Source organism: Gymnodraco acuticeps, unplaced genomic scaffold, assembly GCF_902827175.1.
Source record: "Gymnodraco acuticeps unplaced genomic scaffold, fGymAcu1.1, whole genome shotgun sequence".
Taxonomy (NCBI): Eukaryota; Metazoa; Chordata; class Actinopteri; order Perciformes; family Bathydraconidae; genus Gymnodraco; species Gymnodraco acuticeps.
Genome location: NW_022990650.1, coordinates 51,714 through 72,325, shown reverse-complemented (window position 1 = coordinate 72,325; position 20,612 = coordinate 51,714). Strand labels below are relative to the sequence as shown.

At 42.1% G+C, this 20,612-nt stretch overlaps 1 protein-coding gene across 1 annotated transcript in view; it reads left to right on the top strand.

Annotated features, from left to right (window-relative positions):
* The window catches only part of LOC117554881 (retinoic acid receptor gamma-like), a 37,010-nt gene extending 16,524 nt beyond the window's left edge, over positions 1-20,486 (top strand). Inside the window, 9 exon segments of the mRNA XM_034229451.1 lie at positions 13,762-13,910; positions 14,607-14,748; positions 14,850-15,013; positions 15,147-15,323; positions 15,491-15,695; positions 17,618-17,776; positions 18,614-18,741; positions 18,743-18,895; positions 18,897-20,486. Coding sequence (XP_034085342.1) covers positions 13,762-13,910; positions 14,607-14,748; positions 14,850-15,013; positions 15,147-15,323; positions 15,491-15,695; positions 17,618-17,776; positions 18,614-18,741; positions 18,743-18,895; positions 18,897-18,935 — 1,316 coding nt within the window. The 3' untranslated portion in view covers positions 18,936-20,486.
* The last annotated feature ends 126 nt before the right edge of the window (positions 20,487-20,612 follow it).

The following is a 20,612-nucleotide window of genomic DNA, read 5'->3' as shown; positions in this document are numbered from 1 at the left end:
TTGTCAGGATGGACTTTAGAATAAGAGCGAACTCTTCATGGTCAAAGCTCTTATGCACAGTGCTTCCTGGTAATACTATAAATACATGTAAGTGCAAGTAAATATTTCCCCACCAGTTTTTTTGAACAATATATTCCTTTTTTCATGACATTAGGATAAAAATGCAGTTTACATTGGAATAGTTGTTTGGTCATGAAAAGGAAGAAAGTTCACTGTAGTGAACACGAGGAAAATAAGTGTATTTTTCCACAACGAACACAATGTCCTTTCATAATTTCTGTACTAGTCACATCTTGTTCTTTGTAATGGTGTGTGTGTGTGTGTGTGTGTGTGTGTGTGTGTGTGTGTGTGTGCGCGCGCGTGTGTGTGTGTGTGTGTGTGTGTGTGTGTGTGTGTGTGTGTGTGTGTGTGTGTGTGTGTGTGTGTGTGTGTGTGTGTGTGTGTGTGTGTGTGTGCGTGCGATATTAGTAACTTGAACCTAAAGGCACAGAGCTAGGCTTGTGTGTTTTTCTTTGTGTCTTTCATCACAGGCACTCTGTTTAAGCACATACACACATAATTGTCCGTGCGTCCGAACTCACACACTCACACGCACGCACGCACGCACACACACACATTTCCACTGCCACTCTGTAGGCTGCACATTCCAACACTCATGAATATCACAAACCAGCAGTCTTGCACTCCTTCCCTCACATTTGTGACTATATTTGTGCGCTTGCTGATGACCGCAGTGAGACTTTATCCAAATATCTGCAGCCGGAGAAGCTGGTGGAGAGAGAGAGAGAGAGAGAGAGAGAGAGAGAGAGAGAGAGAGAGAGAGAGAGAGAGAGAGAGAGAGAGAGATAGAGAGAGAGAGAGAGAGAGAGAGAGAGAGAGAGAGAGAGAGAGAGAGAGAGAGAGAGAGAGCATTGTTCAGCTCTGTGTGTTTGTGTCAGACATGACGACAGGATGAATAGCCGAGAGACCGGATTGTAAATAGTTGTAATGTGACTCGCTCGTCTTATAAAGTGTGTGTGGAAGAACGCAGGAGTCTGCAGTCTACCCAACTGAAATGGTGAAAGTTTAAGTGGAAGAAAGTGAGGCAACTTGTTCTTTGTTCTTCACATTTGCACTGCATTTGTGTGTTACTTTTCCTCAAAGCAGCAACAGGGGGCAGGGTGCTGTGAGGCGGGGAGGGTAATTGTCTCAAGGTGTGGAGAGAGCTCTGCAGGCTGATACTGTGCTCTGCTCCCTGCAGTGTGTCATTGTAGTGTGTGTGAGCGTCTGTTTGTGTGTGTTATCATGTTGAAAGACAGGTACAAACTTACTGACCACTAAAGAAAAGAAAGAACTTGCAAGATGAGTACAAAATGTGAAGGAAGAAAACAGCAGAACGGGTGCAGGCTGTTATTACAATACAAAGAAATGGATTCAGGGGGTTCGGAGAAATATAGGCAAACAAACAAGAGGAGAAAAACAAAGGAATAGAGAATTGTAACACACAAGGGTATGAAGCTCACGAAGCCACAGGCAGGACAATATGGGAAGTGTGTGTGTGTGTGTGTGTGTGTGTGTGTGTGTGTGTGTGTGTGTGTGTGTGTGTGTGTGTGTGTGTGTGTGTGTGTGTGTGTGTGTGTGTGTGTGTGTGTGTGTGTGTGTGTGTGTGTGTGTGTGTGTGTCTGTGTCTGAAGGAGGGTGTTAGAGCCCCAGTGGGGGTTTCTTCTAGAGTTCATCCCTCTTGAACGAGGGAAGGAAAGGGAGGAGGGTGAGGCTGTCTCGTATACAAACTATCCAGACTCCGGGTCAGTGTGGTTCGCCTGCAGCAGAGTCCCACTTCTGTGTGACTGAACTATCCAATAAGCTCCGGGAGGGAAGATAACTGAATCCATTTTGAACTGAATTGAAGGAATTGAGTTAGATACTCCCATATGCCAAAAACAAATGGAAAGAGAAAGAGAAGCTTTACGAGGCAAATGAAATTGCAGTAGTGACGGTAAAGGATGACCATTGAGAAGGAAAAGTAGAAATGATGTGGGGACTGAAACAGATCAGACTTCAGGTTTAAAATTAAACTTTAAAAGCTCAGACCCAACTGGCAGAAATACTACATTTTTAAAAAGTAAGAGTAAAGTCCTTTCCCTGTAAGAAATACAAAGCCATGTTCAACACCATGTTCAACTACAATGTATTTTAAGGGTCTGTAAATCCTCCCATTATTGTTTTGAGGATGTTTCATGGAAAAAAGTTTTTAATATTGCAGAAAATCAATTCGACTTTACAACATGAACAAATTCCAAGTAGGTGCCAGGAGTTGCCAAACATGTGCCAACAAACAAGCATGCAATTCAACATATATATGAAGCATAAGGTAAAATTAATATATGTAAATATGAATCAATATTCATTTGAGTTTAAAGTGGGCGTTTTTGTGAATAAACAGCTGCATGTAAATTCAACGAAACATAAATCGAATAACTGACTCTGAACATTGTCTCTGTTTTCTATACACATTTATATTTTGTGTAAATATTGTCTGATTCTGATAAAGTGATACCAGATACAGGAAATAACAACATCTAAATAAGGAGTTATTCTCTATTATTCTTCTTTTGTTTGATTTCATGTTTGCTTTTCAAGGTTTTTTTTGTCCTGTTTTATTATATTTACATTAAATGAATGATAAATAGAAGTCCAGTATACATTTACTCAAGTACTGCAAGGATTTCTATTTCCTGTTACTTTATTCTAAAGTTAGTTTAAAGAAAATCAGATAAGTAAAAGATATAATCATCAATAATTGTTTAATTTATTATTTTATAGGTTAAGAAAGATTTTGTAAAAACAAAGTAAAAATAATCAGCTCCTTCTTTGCAGCAGGTACTTTAAATTCATATACACATTTATAATGATTGTTATCCAACAGTAAACATATATTATTCGGAAATTGGCCAATGTGCAGAATGAGTACTTTCGCTTTTATTACTTCAAGTAAATTCTGATGCTTTTACTTTGTAATTTAGCTTGAGTACATTTAGGAAGGCTGGGCTTTTACTTGTATCCGAGTGTTTCACCACTTTTGTTTTAGTAGTGTATAACAATGAAATAGTGTTACCCTAGTACTCTGTCCACCTCTGAGCAGTGCAACACAATACCATGCTTTTAATTTGGGGGAACTTTCCAAAATGAGTATGTGTCAACAGGTGTTTCCCTGTCACCGCTGTAATCCTTCTGTACGCACAGAAACCACACCAGAGAATCCATTTACGAGGAAATTAGAAAATGACACTCACTAAATTGCCTCTCTCTCAGCACCTTCTCTACTTGCTCAAAACAAACCTGTGTGGCGGGAGTTTTTGCAGAAATGTGGTAGAGCTGTACTGTTTATAAGAGAGGCAATTCTCCCGGCTGTGGTAAAACAAAAAGAGGAATTAATGCAGACAAATAAAGAAGAACGAGTCAAGGGAGGGGAAGTGAGGAGTGTTTGTTTTCATTTGCAGAATATGAAATATGGAGGAGCAAGTTGGAAAACTTGAAGGAGGAAAGGGGGAAGGAGAGAAACCTTGGTGTCTGACCAATCAGAAAGCAGGTACACACACACCAGGCACTGTGTCCCTCCCCCTTCTTCTCCCCCGACCCCACCTCCTTTCTCTGTGCTGAGAGAGCATGTGGATAGTTGGCTGAGTCTGTGGTGGAGTGAGAGAGGCCCAGAGAGCCGGCAAGAGGGGAGCTCAGATCAGTTAAAAGCAGTCAAGAGAAAGCAGGAAGGCAAGCAAGTGATCCTGGAAGAGAGGGGGTGGAATCAGTTTGGGTTGTAGAGCAGAAAAGAGGTGAGAAAGAGAGGATTCTGTGCTTCCAGAGGACTTGGTTGGGACAGGACACGCAGTCCTGCCTGGGGGCAACAAGAGACCAACTCACAGAAAGAGAGGGAACACCTGGAGCAGGCAGAGTTACACTCACAGGAAGCCTCAGATTCTACACTCACTTTGTCTCAGCTCGGCTGCTGAAGGCTATAGTTGTGTGTGCTGTGATTTGAGAGGAGCATGTTTGACTGCATGGAGGCTCTGGGGCTGGCCGCTCGGCCCCTCTTTGATGTGTCCGGACAAGGGTCCTGCATGCTCAGCAAGGCCAGCTCGTACTTCTCAGGCCTGGACCCCTACGCCTGGGCCGGGACCGGCAGCATTCAGTGTGAGTACTCCATCCTGCTGGCCATCACACTGGTACAGAGCAGCTGTGTGTGTGTGTGTGTGTGTGTGTGTGTGTGTGTGTGTGTGTGTGTGTGTGTGTGTGTGTGTGTGTGTGTGTGTGTGTGTGTGTGTGTGTGTGTGTGTGTGTGTGTGTGTGTGTGTGTGTGTGTGTGTGTGTGTGTGTGTGTGTGTGTGTGTGTGTGTTCTTATCAGGGTCCTGGTTTTGTTATCATAGAGCTCTCTCCACAGGAAGAGTCAGATTCCTTTCGATTCTGTGTACCCATTCTCACCCTGCTTTTTGTTTGTTTATGCGCTCAGGGTGCTTTGTGAGAGTGAGTGAGTGAGTCGGGGAGTGCATATTTATACATCATCGTGTTTGTTTTCATTATGAATGACTCTGCATGATTGACAGCTCTTTCAAACAATTCGAGAGCTGACCCTGCGACGTGTGCAGAAAACAGCAACGTCCAACCAGGAACAGCTCTGACAGATTGAAAGCAAATGGGCCTTAAAATCACACGGATGTGATTTGGTCGTTAACTCATGGAATCACATTTAGTTACAAACCAATTATACAAGACTAATGAATATAAAGAAGGACGGATCAACATATGATCAATCTATTACGCTATGCAACAGTTATTTGAAGCAATATCAGAAGAAGGGATGGCTGTAAGAACGGAGGTTGTTAAAAGATGAAATGTGAACCACTTGACACAAGGCTAGACATTATTTGGACGTATTCTCAAAAGAGCTGAAGGCACAGATTGCATCAGGTATTAACACGTGTGATAAAAACAAACACACTCAGTCACACAGCCAATGCAAAGATACATTAGATACACTCCAGCGAAAAGAATAAACACACTTTTTGCTATTGTCTCTGTCCAGACTCTTTGATTACACTTTGCTTTGTGGCTCCAACATTGACTCAATCTATCTTTAGAAACTGGTTTGCTGAAGTCTATTCACGTGTGTCACTGAGCTGAACACAACATGTTTTATGTTCAAAACATCTTCTCCGCTGCGGGATGTCCTCATTGCGCACCTTGAGTCTATTTATCTTCAGTAATTATTTAGATACCGGTGCATCAGGCCCTGTCAGGTCCTCAGTGCTCACTAATGATGACGGATGAGCAGTCAGGATGACAAACACCACAGCAGGGCCTGTTTCAACTCGCTAAGGAGCTGCGCCAGATGTCAGCCCTGCAGACAAATGTCCCCAAATGTTCATTAATCTTCTCCTCTACATATGAGATCGCTCCAGTTGGCTTTACTTTCCTGAGCTCTGAAGGGTTGCCGTTTCTGTTCTCAGCTTGAACTAAAAAAACGACCACAGGGGTTCGGGGGAATTTAGCCCATTTCTGTTTCTGAGTAACATTAATGGATGGCAACACAACTCAACTCTGACATAACTTCATATCTTTATTTAACTAAACAGAATAGATTTGACCTCCACCGATCTCTCTCAAACAGGAAGCTGGGCTGGTGATCTTAAAAACACACCGCTTATAACTGGAGCTGAGACAATTCAATTGATTGATTGGTCAATTGACAGAATAATAAATAGCAACTCTTTCAATAATAGATACATGAAAGCCCTTCTCTGTTTTAAATCATTTAAAGTTTATATTATTTAAAGTGTTGGTCGAACAAAACCAGATGATTGAAGACAACATAGTTAGCTCATTATTTATTTTACACAGATCAATTGACGAATAACTAAATCAAATAATTTCCTTTTTATCAATAATGCTAATTACATGTGTGCATAATTCTTCATGTTAGGATTAAGTCCAAGTCACCAAACACTTGGCTCAAACACTTTGAGCAAGAGCAACTCATGTCTTCCAAGATTTAACAATTTCAATGATTTCATTCAGACTTATTCATTGTAAAGATATTCTTTAACCTTTCGAGTCCATTTGGGTCTGTGAACATTCAAAGTAAAATTAAACTTCCTCCACCTTTCGTTTGATGTTCACTAACCCTTTGTGGTTAATACATTTGCAAATGTCGACATGTAGACAATTCATTATTAAAAATGGTCGACATTATATCAGCCGCCTTTATTGGAAAGTGAATACAAGTGAGTCTTCTCAGTGTTGCTCTCCGTGAACATGCGCTGTTGGACACTGCGAGTCTAAATTCCTGTGAGCATTTTGGCCTCTGTGTCTTTTTGACACCAGCTTTCTCCCCTGTGTGAGTGTGTGGGTTTTAAGGGGGGGGGTCATCTTTTCCTGTGTTTTTTTTTTTTATGTGAGGCAGTTCAGCACCTCTCTGCCTTCCTTTGTTTCAACGTCAGGAGGCATTAAAGGAGCGGGACATGCCAAAGTCTGTTCGCTCTCCGTGTCACTCTCTTGTGTGTGTGTGTGTGTGGGGGGGGGGTCGTCTATGTGACATGTTTTTTCCTTTTTGAAGACCCCCCCTACCCCCCCTTTCTAAACTTGATCTTTCTCTTCCAATGTGCACCAATGTGTGTGTTCTTTGCTCAAACTTGGCTCAGTTTACACGCTTAGTGTTGTGTAACCAAGAGCCTTTAATGATTCAATTACAATTACAAAGGGTCACTTAAGAGATTAGGTGGTGTGTAGGGGCATGGGCAGTTAAAGGAGATGCGGGCTGAAAGAAGAGTAGAGGGTTGACGTTGGATTTGGGATCAAAATACCCCCCCGATGCTTTGTATCTTGGGGCTTTGAGGCCTTGAGGGAAAACACTCTCCACTCCTCGGTGATAATCTCCCTTTTCTCTGGCACCCTCTTCTCTTAAATGGGTTCTTCAAAGTTAGTTCAACAATGCTCCTCGACCCTCATATCATCCCACAGGAGGAGAGGGGCTAAATGTGATACAATGGTATGCTGTTACGGCCAGTGATGGAGCCAGAATATACTGTATGAGCATGATCTATGTATGAGATAAGACAGTAGATTTTACAGATGATTGTTTTTAGAATAAAAGGGGCTTAGATGATTACTTTGGCCTCCGCCTGTATGAGTGTCACCCTGATAAAATAAGGTTATCTGTGTCAGTGGGTCGTGAAATACAGGCCTGTACTCTTAATGCCTCTGTCCTGTCTTTTTTTAACACTGTCACTTTCTCTACAATGGTGAGAAGGAAAGCACACTGAAGCCTAAGCAACCTCTGTGTACCCAGACATTCAAGTTCAGTGCTGCCGTAGCAACTGAACAAACTGTTTAGCTCACTTAAAATAACCAAATGATCAGATGCTGGTCAATTGTCAACATTTTAAATGATACATTTGGAACTGCAAGTGTCTGTTTCCACATGCGTGTGAGTTTAGACACTGAGAGTGTGCTAGAGAAGTCACAGAGTGAACAATGAGTAAATGAAAGCACATTTTCAATACACAAACAGTGCAGTGGCTAGGTGTTCACAAAGGAAGGTTTCAGGTTACAACCTACACTTCAAATGCCTTGTACTAAATTCAGGTAATTAACACAGGAAAAAACCCACAGTCTCTTTCTTTCTTTCTTTCCTATCGACAGCCACACATCCCTCTTTGACCATAAACAAGATTTTTCTTCAGGTCTTGTCAGATTATTTAGTTACTGTGAATTGTGCAAAGACTGTAATCAAATTATTACTCTAATCTTGTTATTCACTGTAATGAGGTTACAGTTAGCAACAGACGTTATTTACCTTTGATTCTGAACGCCTACACACTCATCTGTTGGGAATGACAAATACTGTATCTTAGGAAAATGGTTGAGGAAAAGCTCTGATTTAAACCCATTGAAACAATTTAACTCAGTGCAGAATAACATTATTAATTATACGTTACTCTTATTAAAGCTACAGGAACAGAGAGAATCCCAGGCTGCTGATAGGCCAGCTTGAAACCAACATCTTGTGAGGTTTAGTGAGTCCTGTTCCAGCTTGTCTCTGTTTGTGGCGTCACAGCTTCCAGCCATGTCTCCACCACATTCACTGTGTCCTGGGATGACTCTGAATAATGAGACAATCTTTTATGTCTACAAAACTATTTGTCAAATATCCCACAGTGTGCTAACCGTCTGCTTTAGTTGCAGGAATGTGGTTTAAATAGCTGACAAGACATTTTCAAAAGAGTAACTTTGAACATAAAAGCATAAAGTGAGGTATAAAAGCAAAGGCCGACTAGAAAAGGGGGGAGAGAGAGAGGGACTGCATCCAACAAAGGCCCAAAGGCTGGAATTGAACCTGGGAGTTCAATCGCTATTTATAATCGACTTTGCCTGATTTGTTTCTGTAGAAGATGTGTTGGAGAGCCATGTTGGTGTTTCTTCAGGGTGGAGGTAATCTTAATAATATTAAAAAAGGCAAAAATAGAGATCTGGGTTTATTGGGTGCTATAAAAAAGAAGGGCTGTATTGTATACGTGATCATGAATGGGAAGGACTAACCCAGGTTTAACAACCTATCCCGTAAAAGCACCCCCCACCCCGCTCTGCAGACAAAGCCTAACTTTGTGACCATGAAAAAAAACAACATATGACATTAATGTTGTTTTCCAGATGTTCTCCTCATTCTAAAGATCAAGAGAACATGAGTTAGGAAATATGTATTTTATACTCTTTTGGCTCACAGTTATTCCTCTGAAAGTGTTTAAGGTTTGAGTATGTGTCCAGGATTTCTGTTTTTGTAAGTGAGCTTGTGCAAATGTGTGTGTGTGTCCCTTTGTACACCCTTGTCTATGTGTTGGTGTGTGTGTGTGTTTGTGTCTGCTTCCTTTTTAAGTGTTTGGTGCTGCTGTTTTTATTGAGCCATCTCCTGGACAGTAGCCTGGTTTTCACAGCCTTTCCTTTAAAAAGGCGCTGCCAATGACAGGAAGGACTCCTCCTCCTGCCAGGGCAGGAAGGCAGAGGGGGGAAGAGGGTTATTAGTGAGGGTTGTGCTGAGGGGGGAGCGCAGGGGAGGGGACGCTGGTATTGAACTTAGAACAGCTGATGAAAGGGATTGTCACTCAGATCTCCCCTATCTCCTCCCTGCTGTCATGGTAATTACTCGCTCAGCATATTTGAGGTTGTGGCTCTCCCCCACTGTTAATCTGCTCTCATGAATTACAACAGAGTACAGTCATTGCAAGCAACAAACATGCATTTTTATAATGAAAGACCCTGTCATGTAACCAGAATTTAATTTACAAGATGCATTTCTTTGAAAATGACACAAAGCAGTTTTATGTCTTATGGCTATTTCATGATGAATGATGTTTAGTTTCCTCACACTGTTTCTGTGAATGTTTTTGCACTCAAACTCACGCTGAAAACCCTCACACACACACACACACACACGCACACGCACACACACACACACACACACACAGCTGACCTGTGGCCCCGTGCAGCAGCACACACATTCACACGTGCACGCACATTCCACAGTGTGCTGCTGAACATTTTGTGAGGCAAGAGGTTATGTACAAACTGAATTTCCTATCAAAATCAATCTTTGGAGGATTCAAAGTGAAAGAGGTTTCAGTCAAAACTGCTCCTTCGCTCAGTTAACTTTGTTTTAACAAAGATCTGAGGTTAAAAATGATATCTTATCTCAAACTAAACAATTGACCATTTGTTATTGCGTTGTTATGATGCCACAGTGGTCCACGACACTCTGGAGCCCCCAGGCCACAGTCTAGTTCAATGAGATGCACGGTGTTGGCAGGCTGCAGGCTGCAGGCCAGATGTCACACTGTGTCCACTGCAAAGCCACTCCAAGGCAAGGAAACACACCTTCAATATCTTTGTCAAACAAACCACATGCTCACTCTGTCCATGTGTATGTGCTGCAGAATTTAAACGACTGCAGCACCATGACACATTGCATCAATCTGCGTTTTATGCTCTTATTAATAAATGACAGATTAGTTCTGAAAACCGTCTGATGACACCAGCCTTGTCTTCCTTTCAGTATAAAAGCGGTTATCTATGTAAAAGTCTAGTGTACTAACTGCAAACAAATGTTATGATGTAAAATGTGTACTGTATACAATTCAAAGTTGAAATGGGGGGGGGGGGGGGGGCTTGCAGTATGTGGCTTTTACTGTGTCCACTACTGCTCAGGTTTGAAGTTGTCACTCCACCAAGACTCATCAGAGCTGAAAAGGAAGGTGTCCGCTTTCAGAAAGGCTTTTGTTGTCTAAACAGGGATGTGTTGATCTGACAACAGAGAGGAGTAAGGTGGAACAGACCCAGAAACAAGAGTAGATCAACTGAAGTATTGTTAACAAATGCTATTGTTAGGTGAAAAACCCCTCACAAAACACCGCTTTTCACAATAACCATCCACTGACAGGTGATATGTATAGTTCTGATTGCATGTGAAACTTTGCAGAGGGTGCAAATCCGGCTCGCTGATGAGTCTGATTCACAAGAGTCATTCTTTCTGATCTGCATCCAATAGAGGTGTGCTGATTGATGTTGTGACACGCTGAGGGGTGAGTTGTAGGTGAGAGGGAGAGAGGCATTTTTTCCATCCGCGGCTCTGAGGCTGAGCTCAGTTCAGGGTGATGACAGCGCTTGACAGTTTTTGGCTCCTCTCCTTCTTTTCTCCACGGCAGGTAAAATCCCCCTCCCCCCCCCTCTCTCGCCGCCTTCAGCCCAGTGTCTCTCGCCCTGTCTCCCTGCGTCATGCTTGTGGGAGTCACGTCGCTCCTCACCCACTCTCACTACCCTCAGACGGTGTCACTCACTACCTCTCTCCTGGCGCCAGATGCAGCTTCTCCGTTTCAATGGGAGCTATTTTTCCACTTGTTCTCTCAGGGCCACTTTTACATTGTCAGTGTTACTGTATAAACAGAAAACAGTGATCATGTTACAGCGCTACTCATTCAGACCCACCCCCCACACCTGGGCTCCGATGCCCCCCAAACTGAATACATTATAGTATTTACCTCCTGCAACAAGCTGCTCTTTGTTTACCCGTAAACTCACGTGAAACGTGATACGCTCTCCTGCAAACTCTGAATAATTTCACTCAATGTTGGAGAACAGTGCTATTATTTAGAGCAAGTATGAATTAGGCAGACAATCTCTATAATCTCTATAATCTGGTTTTCTGACAAGATAAACCATGAGGTACGCTATGAACATTACCATCAGGGCCACAACTAGCAATCGTTTCTTGATCTTTTATTAAGCCTGTTACTTTCTCAATTAATACATTTTCTTTATTATAATATTATACTATTATTATATTTGTATGGAATGAAAAGTGATTGTTAACACATTCCTGAAGTCCAAAAAGCTGTCTTCAAATTGTTAATTTAATCCAAAAACTGAAGTATATTAAAGTAACCATAACAGAGAAGACAAAGAAAATCAGCATATTCACTCGATTGCAACAAAACAACTAAAAGCGCATTTCAGATAGCAGATCAAATAAATGGTGTTTTTTTATTCCTAATGCATTATTAATGAGTGTATGTGCTTTTAGGCAAGTTGTTGTTTATCAGGGTTGTTTTGTTTCTGTTGGAAAATATAATTGACCTAAAGACGTAATATATAATCTTTGTAAAAAAAAAACGGATTTAAAAAAAAGGTTTGGTAAATGTTTCAAATAACATATACCACATGAATCACATTTTCAAAGTATCAGCACTTTAGCTACACATCTGGTTTATATTGTATGATGAAGCATACAGAAGGTCAGTGCAGGTAGACGGATTTCTTTGTCTAAAATGTAAATGTTATAGGAACTATTTAATATATATCTTATTACAATAACATTTGGCTATTCACAGTTTGGGACTTCAAACAACAGAATTATTCAAATGTAAGCACATTACACGGGAAGTTAATGGTCGATGGTTTGGTGTGTTTTTTATTTCCATTTCCGACTCTTTTCACTTAAAAAAACAGTATCCTCAGTTATTATTTTGCACACTTTTATCAATTAATTAATTACATAATTAATTGAATTACACACTTACAAAGCACTGTGTCAAAACCAGATCAAAGTAACCAATGAATTATTGAATGGAAAACTAGGGTTGTTTTTTTCTCAAAACATTTTTACTTTGGATAATAATAATTAATTATAGGATGAATTTCTGCAACGGCTAGAAGTAGCAACAGCTTTCCTCCAAGTCATGATTCACTGAATGTTGTGTGAAATGACAAAGTTCAGAAGTCTCAATTGAAAGCTTAAAGCAAGCTGATGGTCATGTAGTTAGCAATGGCCTTCTTCAGTCAAGGTCAAAGTTAAATGGTCAGGATTTCTTTTAACCTCTCGGCCACTGGGAAGTTTCTGTCCTCGGACTCACCTCCTTCTTTCTCTTTCTTTTTCTTTTCATTTTCCCCTCTCTGTTTTTATTAGATTATTCCTTTGTGCCTTTGCTTTCGGTTTTTTGAAACCTTACCACTCTTGTTAATGGCAGGCTGAAGGTTCAGGTTGGGGTTGCTGCGGTGGGGAGGGGGCCACATTTGGTACAGTCCTGTGCTATCCATTGAAGGCGACAGGAGGGGCTGTGACTTTGGGGTTTTTGACCCCAGATTCTTTATTTTTACTAGGAAGGGATCCAAGGATGGAGCTGTTGATGTGAATAGCTGCCCAAGGTGACTGGATCCCAATAAAGAGGCCGTCAGCCTGGCCGGGGGCCTCCTCCCCATCCCAGACACAACCTTTATAGGGCCGCTTATGAGCCTGGGCAACTATTAAACCCTGTCCAGCCTGCAGTGAGGAATTTAGGGCCAGGAAACAAGGGAGTGGGGGTGGGAATGGGCAGAGGGAGGTGAAGTTGGGGTGAGTGAAGGTGAAAGTTGAATGGCATGTTCGAAGGAATCTGGTTGTTCTTGTTTATCACCTTCAAATGTGTACCAGGCGCGTTTCACTCTCTGTAAGTTCAGGGAACCACGTCTTTTTTTAAACGCCTGGATACGCTTACCTGCGTCTACTTTACATTGTTTGTTTTGAGCGTTTTCATTAGCAGCAGTTGAAGGACTTGTGCCTATGGCCAGCAAATGGTGTTATACAGTGTGCCATTTTCTTTAGCGAGACAGCGGGAGGGAGACAGCAGAGTCTCATAAACATCCCGCCTCTGTTTGTTCACATGGGGCAGGAGGTATATAGGCAGGTCTGGTTGGACAGCCTTTCAAATAAAAATGTGAGCGTGTGCACACACACACACACACACACACACACACACACACACACACACACACACACACACACACACACACACACACACACACACACACACACACACACGCAAAGATTCAGATGTCAGTCAAAAAGTCAACAGAGGTATGCTGCTCCCCCACTCACCAGTAAATGGAGAAGCCAATCAAATCTCAGCTGCCAATCAGCATTTTATCAGCAGGGCCATCTGGCCATCAGCTAATTGTGTCTCTTTTAAGTCCCTGTCAATCAGCAGTGCCCCCTCACCCTCCTCCCCTTTCTCTTAAAAATGTCTGCCTTTGAGCTTGCCTTCTGGCTCCGAGGGGTGGCCTGCATGGGGTTGAGGGTTGTTTGTTGACCATTCTCTCTTAATCAGTTGCTGTATTAGCTTTCATCATAGTTTCAAAGACTTTAAGCACTTATGTAAACAAGATGTTCTGATATAATAAGAGTTGCTTTTTGTTTCTTCTTCCTGCAGCGGTGGAGACCCAGAGCACCAGCTCAGAGGAGATGGTGCCCAGCTCTCCTTCCCCTCCTCCCCCTCCTCGCGTCTACAAACCGTGCTTCGTGTGCCAGGACAAGTCATCTGGTTATCACTATGGAGTGAGCTCCTGTGAGGGCTGCAAGGTAAATGAAGCCAGAGACACCTGAGGAGTCACATGACATGTATGAAGGGGACAGCTGATGTTTCAGCCACAGCCGGACAGATGTCAGCACTGCAGAGCTGTACTGTTGGCTTCTGTTGAGCTGCCCTGCCCCCTAGTGTATCCTTACTATCAATGCACATTATTAATGTAACAGCCAAACATTGTGCTGCATGTGACCAGCAAATGTCAACTGAATCTACATGCAATGAAAGCTTTGCTAAAGTAGGGGGTTAGAGCTGGAAATGAAATGAAAAAACACATTTGGAGTTTTTGTTTGCTTGAAGTCTATAAACAAAGAACAATATATTTAGAAAGAAGCAGTGAAAGACTTCCGTTCTAAGTCAGGCAACACAAGCATATTACAATTTATTTGATAAGCATTACATTAGAAATCAATCAACTAAAAGTCTATAACCATCTTAACAACTCTGTTAGGCTGAACACAGGCAGAGAAGTGCTTCAAGCTTCATGATAACACACACTCACAATGAAAATGCTAACATTCTGATTTAATGATGACAATATTCCCGATCTTGGTAAAGCATGTAAGCATCACAAATATCAGTTTAAAAAAAAACATCACACCTAAGGTTGTTGGTTCTATTTTCAGAGATGTTATTAAGAGCATTTTACTGGCATGATCAGTGTAAAATACATCGTCTTATTTCGGTTTCAGGGTTTCTTTAGGCGCAGTATCCAGAAGAACATGGTGTACACCTGCCACCGAGACAAGAACTGCCAGATCAACAAAGTGACGCGCAACCGCTGCCAGTACTGTCGACTGCAGAAGTGCTTTGAGGTTGGCATGTCCAAAGAAGGTGAGAAGAAAATATGGTCATCAATATTATTGTTACAAAGGAATACTGTGGGAAGAATTGCCTTTCAAACCACGGCTCCTTGTGCCTGTATTTCCTTTTAGCGGTGCGTAATGACAGGAACAAAAAGAAGAAGGACGTGAAGGAGGAGGTGGTGCTGCCAGAGAACTACGAGCTGAGCGGGGAACTGGAAGAGCTGGTTAAAAAAGTGAGCAAAGCTCACCAGGAAACCTTCCCATCTCTGGGCCAACTGGGAAAATACACTACAGTAAGTTTTGTAATGCTTTATCACCTCCACCCCCTAAACCCTCCACTGAGGCAATAGCTCACGGCTTTGCCAGAACGCTGTATGGACTCTGCTCAAGCACACAGACCAAAGTGTCCCTCTTTCTCTCTCCCAGAATTCGAGTGCGGACCACAGAGTGCAGCTGGACTTGGGCCTGTGGGATAAGTTCAGTGAGCTGTCCACTAAGTGCATTATAAAGATTGTGGAGTTTGCCAAGCGGCTACCAGGCTTCACCACACTCACCATCGCTGACCAGATCACCCTCCTCAAATCTGCATGCCTGGATATCCTGGTACCAAACACCTCCTCCTACCCTTCCACCTCCCTCACGCTTTCTCATTTTGTCCCGCTGCTTAACTTTAAAATGATTCATCTGAATAGCTGCCATTTCATCCTCCTTTTACTAACTGCCCACATCGTTCTTTCCTCTCTGTTTTTTTATTTAATTCCTTCCCTTAGATGCTGAGGATATGCACTCGCTACACCCCAGAACAGGACACAATGACCTTCTCTGATGGCCTCACCCTCAACAGGACCCAGATGCATAACGCCGGCTTCGGCCCGCTCACAGAGCTGGTGTTTGCCTTTGCCGGTCAGCTGCTGCCTTTGGAGATGGACGACACAGAAACAGGCCTGCTCAGCGCCATCTGCCTCATCTGCGGAGGTAGGTCTTTTCTTACCGGCGTGATATCCTTAGCTTACAGACTCTTAAAGGTCTCCTGTCATGCAAAATGCACTTTTCGATGTCTTTTATACATAAATATGTGTCCCCGGTAGGGGTGTAACGGTATCCGTATTCGTCCCGTACCGTCACGGTTCGGCACATGCAGTCACACGACGAATACGCCTTTTTTTTACGAGTGGGGAAAAAAGTCTGTCATTCAGGGCAGTATCCACTACACTATGTATAATCCAGGGGGCGGTATTGCGCCTAAAAGCTGTTTGCCAGCCGCCCTTAAACAACAAACGAAGAACAAGAAGAAACACAACAACAAAACGAACAAAATACAAGAAGAAGAAAAGTTAGTATGGCGAGTTCAGATAACACACAGGAGCTAGAACCCACCTGCTTCTTTTAAATCAGCTGTGTGGGAACATTTGGGTTCCCTGTGGACTACAATAACGATGGAGTGTGCGAGTGGTGGATCGGACGAGGACGGTGTGTCGGCGTTGTTCTACAGTGGTGCGGTATGCTAATGGTAACACACGCCAAACATGCTAAATCATATCAGAAGGCATCAGCCAGAGTTGCCAATCACCGGAGCCGGCAAAAGACAACAGCAGTTCAACAGCTGATCCCCGCTGTTTTTAAGAAGCCAATAAACATGAGAGCCGAGAGACCAAAATAAATAACGGAAGCTTTTGGCATATGTTTTTCAACGACTATGTGCTCTTGAAACACTTTCTTATTATTTATGATGTAATATTTTCAAGACATTCTTTTTAGTTTTACAGCTTGATGAAACCTTTTTGTTTGACATCAGCCATTATAGATAATCTGGCCATCTGAGTGTACTGTGTATGGTTTGTTTTTAACTGTTTAATACAGTTAATTATTCAAAATGTCAGAGTTCTTTATTTTTAAACTGAAACTTGCACTACTGTTCAAACATAAATAACAACAAACCTGGAATTATGCATTTGGGACTTTTTTTTGCTTTTTCTTGTTGTACCGAACCCGTACCGAACCGTGACCTCCAAACCGAGGTACGAACCGAACCGTGACTTCTGTGAACCGTTACACCCCTAGTCCCCGGTGTGTCAGGGAACTCACAAAGTGTCAGAAAATAAAACCCTCTCTCTTTTCCTCCGTACCCAAGGGCGGTTCTAGGGGGGGAAGGGGGTGCCAGTGCCCCCCTAACACTGACTTTGGACCCCCCTGTGGCCCCCCTGAAAATGAAAAAAAGTTTATGATTAAACGATTTCTTGGCTGACGGAATAGGCATAACTAACGCTATTTGTCTTTCTAGTCGGACCTATAGAGCGTAAAAACTGTACCTATAAGTATCTGAAATAAATATTTGTACTGAAACAAATACCAATAACTGTATTGCATTGTTTTCTTATGCGCAATTACTTCATACTGTCTTTGTCTTTTTCGTCCCGCATTTATTGTGCCCCCCTCAGAAAATAACTGGCCCCAGCCTGGCCCCCCAGTCAAATTGGTCTAGAACCGCCACTGTTGCTAACACTCAGAGCTAACCTGTACTGGAGAGAGTATGTGTAAAAAAGCAGGAAATAAAAAAAGGAACTCACCTTGTGGTAAACCTGCAAGAGAAAAAGCATTTGAGCTCCAGACTGTTTCAGAAATAATCCTTGATGTGGTTTGAAACATAATATGGCGTTTAATCACGGCAGCATTTAGCTGTATCTGAGTATAAGCTTTAGACCCAGAATCAGCACTTCTCTAACAGGGCAGAAATAGAGGGATATGAGGGATGTCTAAAATGCATGATCTGTTTGGTATTTTGAGCAAAACATATCATAGACATGTTTTTTATATAATTGTATATATCTGAGACCCATAATATATGATAGCAGATCTTTAAAATGTCTTCACCTCTTTGAATATGTCTATTGTTTCAGACCGCATGGATCTGGAGGAGCCCCAGAAGGTCGACAAGCTGCAGGAGCCACTGCTGGAGGCTCTGAAGATCTACACCCGCCGCAGACGCCCCAACAAGCCTCACATGTTTCCCCGCATGCTGATGAAAGTCACAGACCTCCGAGGAATCAGCACCAAAGGTCAGCTGAGGTTTCACACACCAGTGTCACATCAAATAAGCAGGGCTGTAACAAACCTTCCTACTAAATGTGCCAACAGTACTGAGAATAAACAACTGTATAGTACTTATTGTTGGCATTGAATAGCAGATTTTGCATTTTTGTTTATGTTTAATTCCATTTTTGGAAAAAGTTCTTGTGTTATTATTATTTCAGAAAGTTTTTCTATCAGTACACAAACTCATAATACAAGATATCTTCAGAAGTGAGAAGTAAATAAGTAAATGTACTCAAGTACTGTACTTAAGTACCATTTTGAGATCTTGTACTTTACTTGAGAATTTCCATTTTATGCTACTCTGTACTTTTACTCCACTACAATTCAGAGGTAAATCGTGTATTACTCCACTACATCTATTTAATACATTTAGTTGCTTTACAGATTTGATTTGATTTGATTTAATGATGTGAAATATAAACAACACAATCTGAATAATGAGTACTTTTACTTTTGGTACTTTAAGTATATTTTGATTGAGTAACATGAATGCAGGACTTTTACTTGTTACAGAGTATTCCTACACTTTGGTACTTCTACTGTTACTCAAGTACCAGATCTGAGTACTTTCCCCACCTCTGGATATCATATCGGCACAGGTTTTAAAAAAACAATGCCCAATCTTTCTTAGCTTTTAAACTAGGAAGCAAATTAAGAGATTTTTTCTTAATTACTAGACATAGGCATTTTTGTTCTAAAAAGCAAAGAAACCTGTCACCTGTGAAATATGCTCATTGTAGGAGAGGCCTGTCCTTTTTATACACTATCCATTAAATAAATGTGTGTGTGTGTGCCTGTAGGTACTGAGCGAGTCGTCACCCTGAAGACGGAGATCTCGGGCCCCATGCCTCCTCTGATCAGAGAGATGTTGGAGAACCCCGAGGCCTTCGAGGACAGCAGCGACTCGGGGGACAGCGCTGCAGCCGCCCCCCCCCGCCATTCAAGCCATCAAACAGGAAGAGAAAACCACGGATGAGTCTGCAGTCGAGGAAGAAGAGGAGGAGGAAGAGGACGACTACTGGGACGAGGAGAAAGACAGAGGGGCGGACAGTGACAGGGAGCCGTCGGGGGGGGAGGCGGCGGGGGGGGCCAAAGAAGGGCGTGAGTGGGAAAACGCAGTGAGACAGACGCCATGATGCTGCTTCCTCCCTCGGATCACTGAGCCCTCACCCAGCAATATCTCTCCTGAGAAACCTCACAGATTTAGGCTCTTATACAACAGCAGTGTTTCATACAGCACATATTTACATAGACTGAATACTGTACATGTGGCTGAAAGGAAAGTGTGTTGAATTCAGTCGAGGAGGCAATGAGTGGGAGAAGCAAAAGCACTACATTTCAGTGGGCTGGGGAGAGCATCGGGAAAACGTCACTGTGCCAAAATGAGACTGTACAAAAGATATTTCAGAAGTGTTTTGTCCACCCAAAGAGGAACTAGAGGTGGTGGACAGAAGAAAATGCACTCCTCCGCTATCTATAAGGGCTATGCTTTGCATACAATTGATGGTAAACATACTTTGCAACAACTGAACACTACGTGGTGTCCATTTTCCGCAAATGTCTTCTCAGAATTCCTATTATCGCTATTCAGAGATATGCGACTTATTTTTTAATAGTGGTTTTTCTATGCATGTACACGTTTCTGTTGTCTTTTTTCCTGTCTATGGGACTTCTTGTTGCTTTTTTGTATATTCTTCACTTTCAGTCCTGCTCAAATTTGACTTGACACATAGTTTATTTAGCTTGTCTTGTTATTTGTATGCATTTCTGCTACATTGGACACAGTGAAAAGCAATAGTAGATAGTAAAGGGAGCAAAAGCAAAGAGAGAGCAGGTCGTGAGCAGGACTCAAACTCGCATGTAGTTCGTGAAACATCGGAAAGACAATAAGAGGAAGACTGTCATTCAGCTCTGGTTCTTGTGATGCAAATAGGACTCGAACAAATAATGCAAAACAAACGCAGCACACTATATCCACCTTCTGACAAAAACACACACAATTTCAGAAGATACTAAAGAATCTGCAGGGTAGATTTAATGTCATCACAAAATCTCAGGTTGATTCTTTTAGTGCCAAGTCTCACCTGAATTTTGAGAAACTGCTGCTGTGAACGCACCCCTGTTCAATTAAAAAGTCTTCTTACAATAAAGAGTAGAGATGATTAGAAATAGAAGTTGTTGATCATGCCCTTGGTACAGTGCATCAGGTACACATAAGCCATATTGTTTTCATTTTGTAAGAGTGAGAATACAATCTTCCAAATGGGCACAACACTTACAATCAGTACTTCACAGAAAATCTCAGGTGTGTGTGCATTAGTGTGTCTACCAACCCACAGAGTGATGTTGTAGATGTTACTCTCATTAGTGCCATAATCCACAGCCAGCAGTTAAGCAGAAGTTGTAAGTATCTTAAAAATGCATATCAAATACGTTTTGTAGCGAACTTTCAAATGTTCTCACCCAAAGACTTCTGTTGGACATTGATACCGATGTAAGCTGATATTTGATCACATGATTGAATAACACGAGGTTGCATCCATCCAACAACATTAAGAAAACAAAAGCTTTACATTGGGTTCCCTATCTGCTGAAGCACGGGCAGCCGTTTCAAATGTGTGCTGTATCTCATGAGATACATGAGATTTTGTAAAATAAATCATTTGTTTTTCATCTAGCTTTTTTTACTCAAGATGTATAAATGTACATTATCTCTAATGAAAGACAACGCAGTCTCACTGGACTCCTTCATATTTCTAAGGGACACATGTCTCCATCAGTACGGTGTCAGGTGTAAAG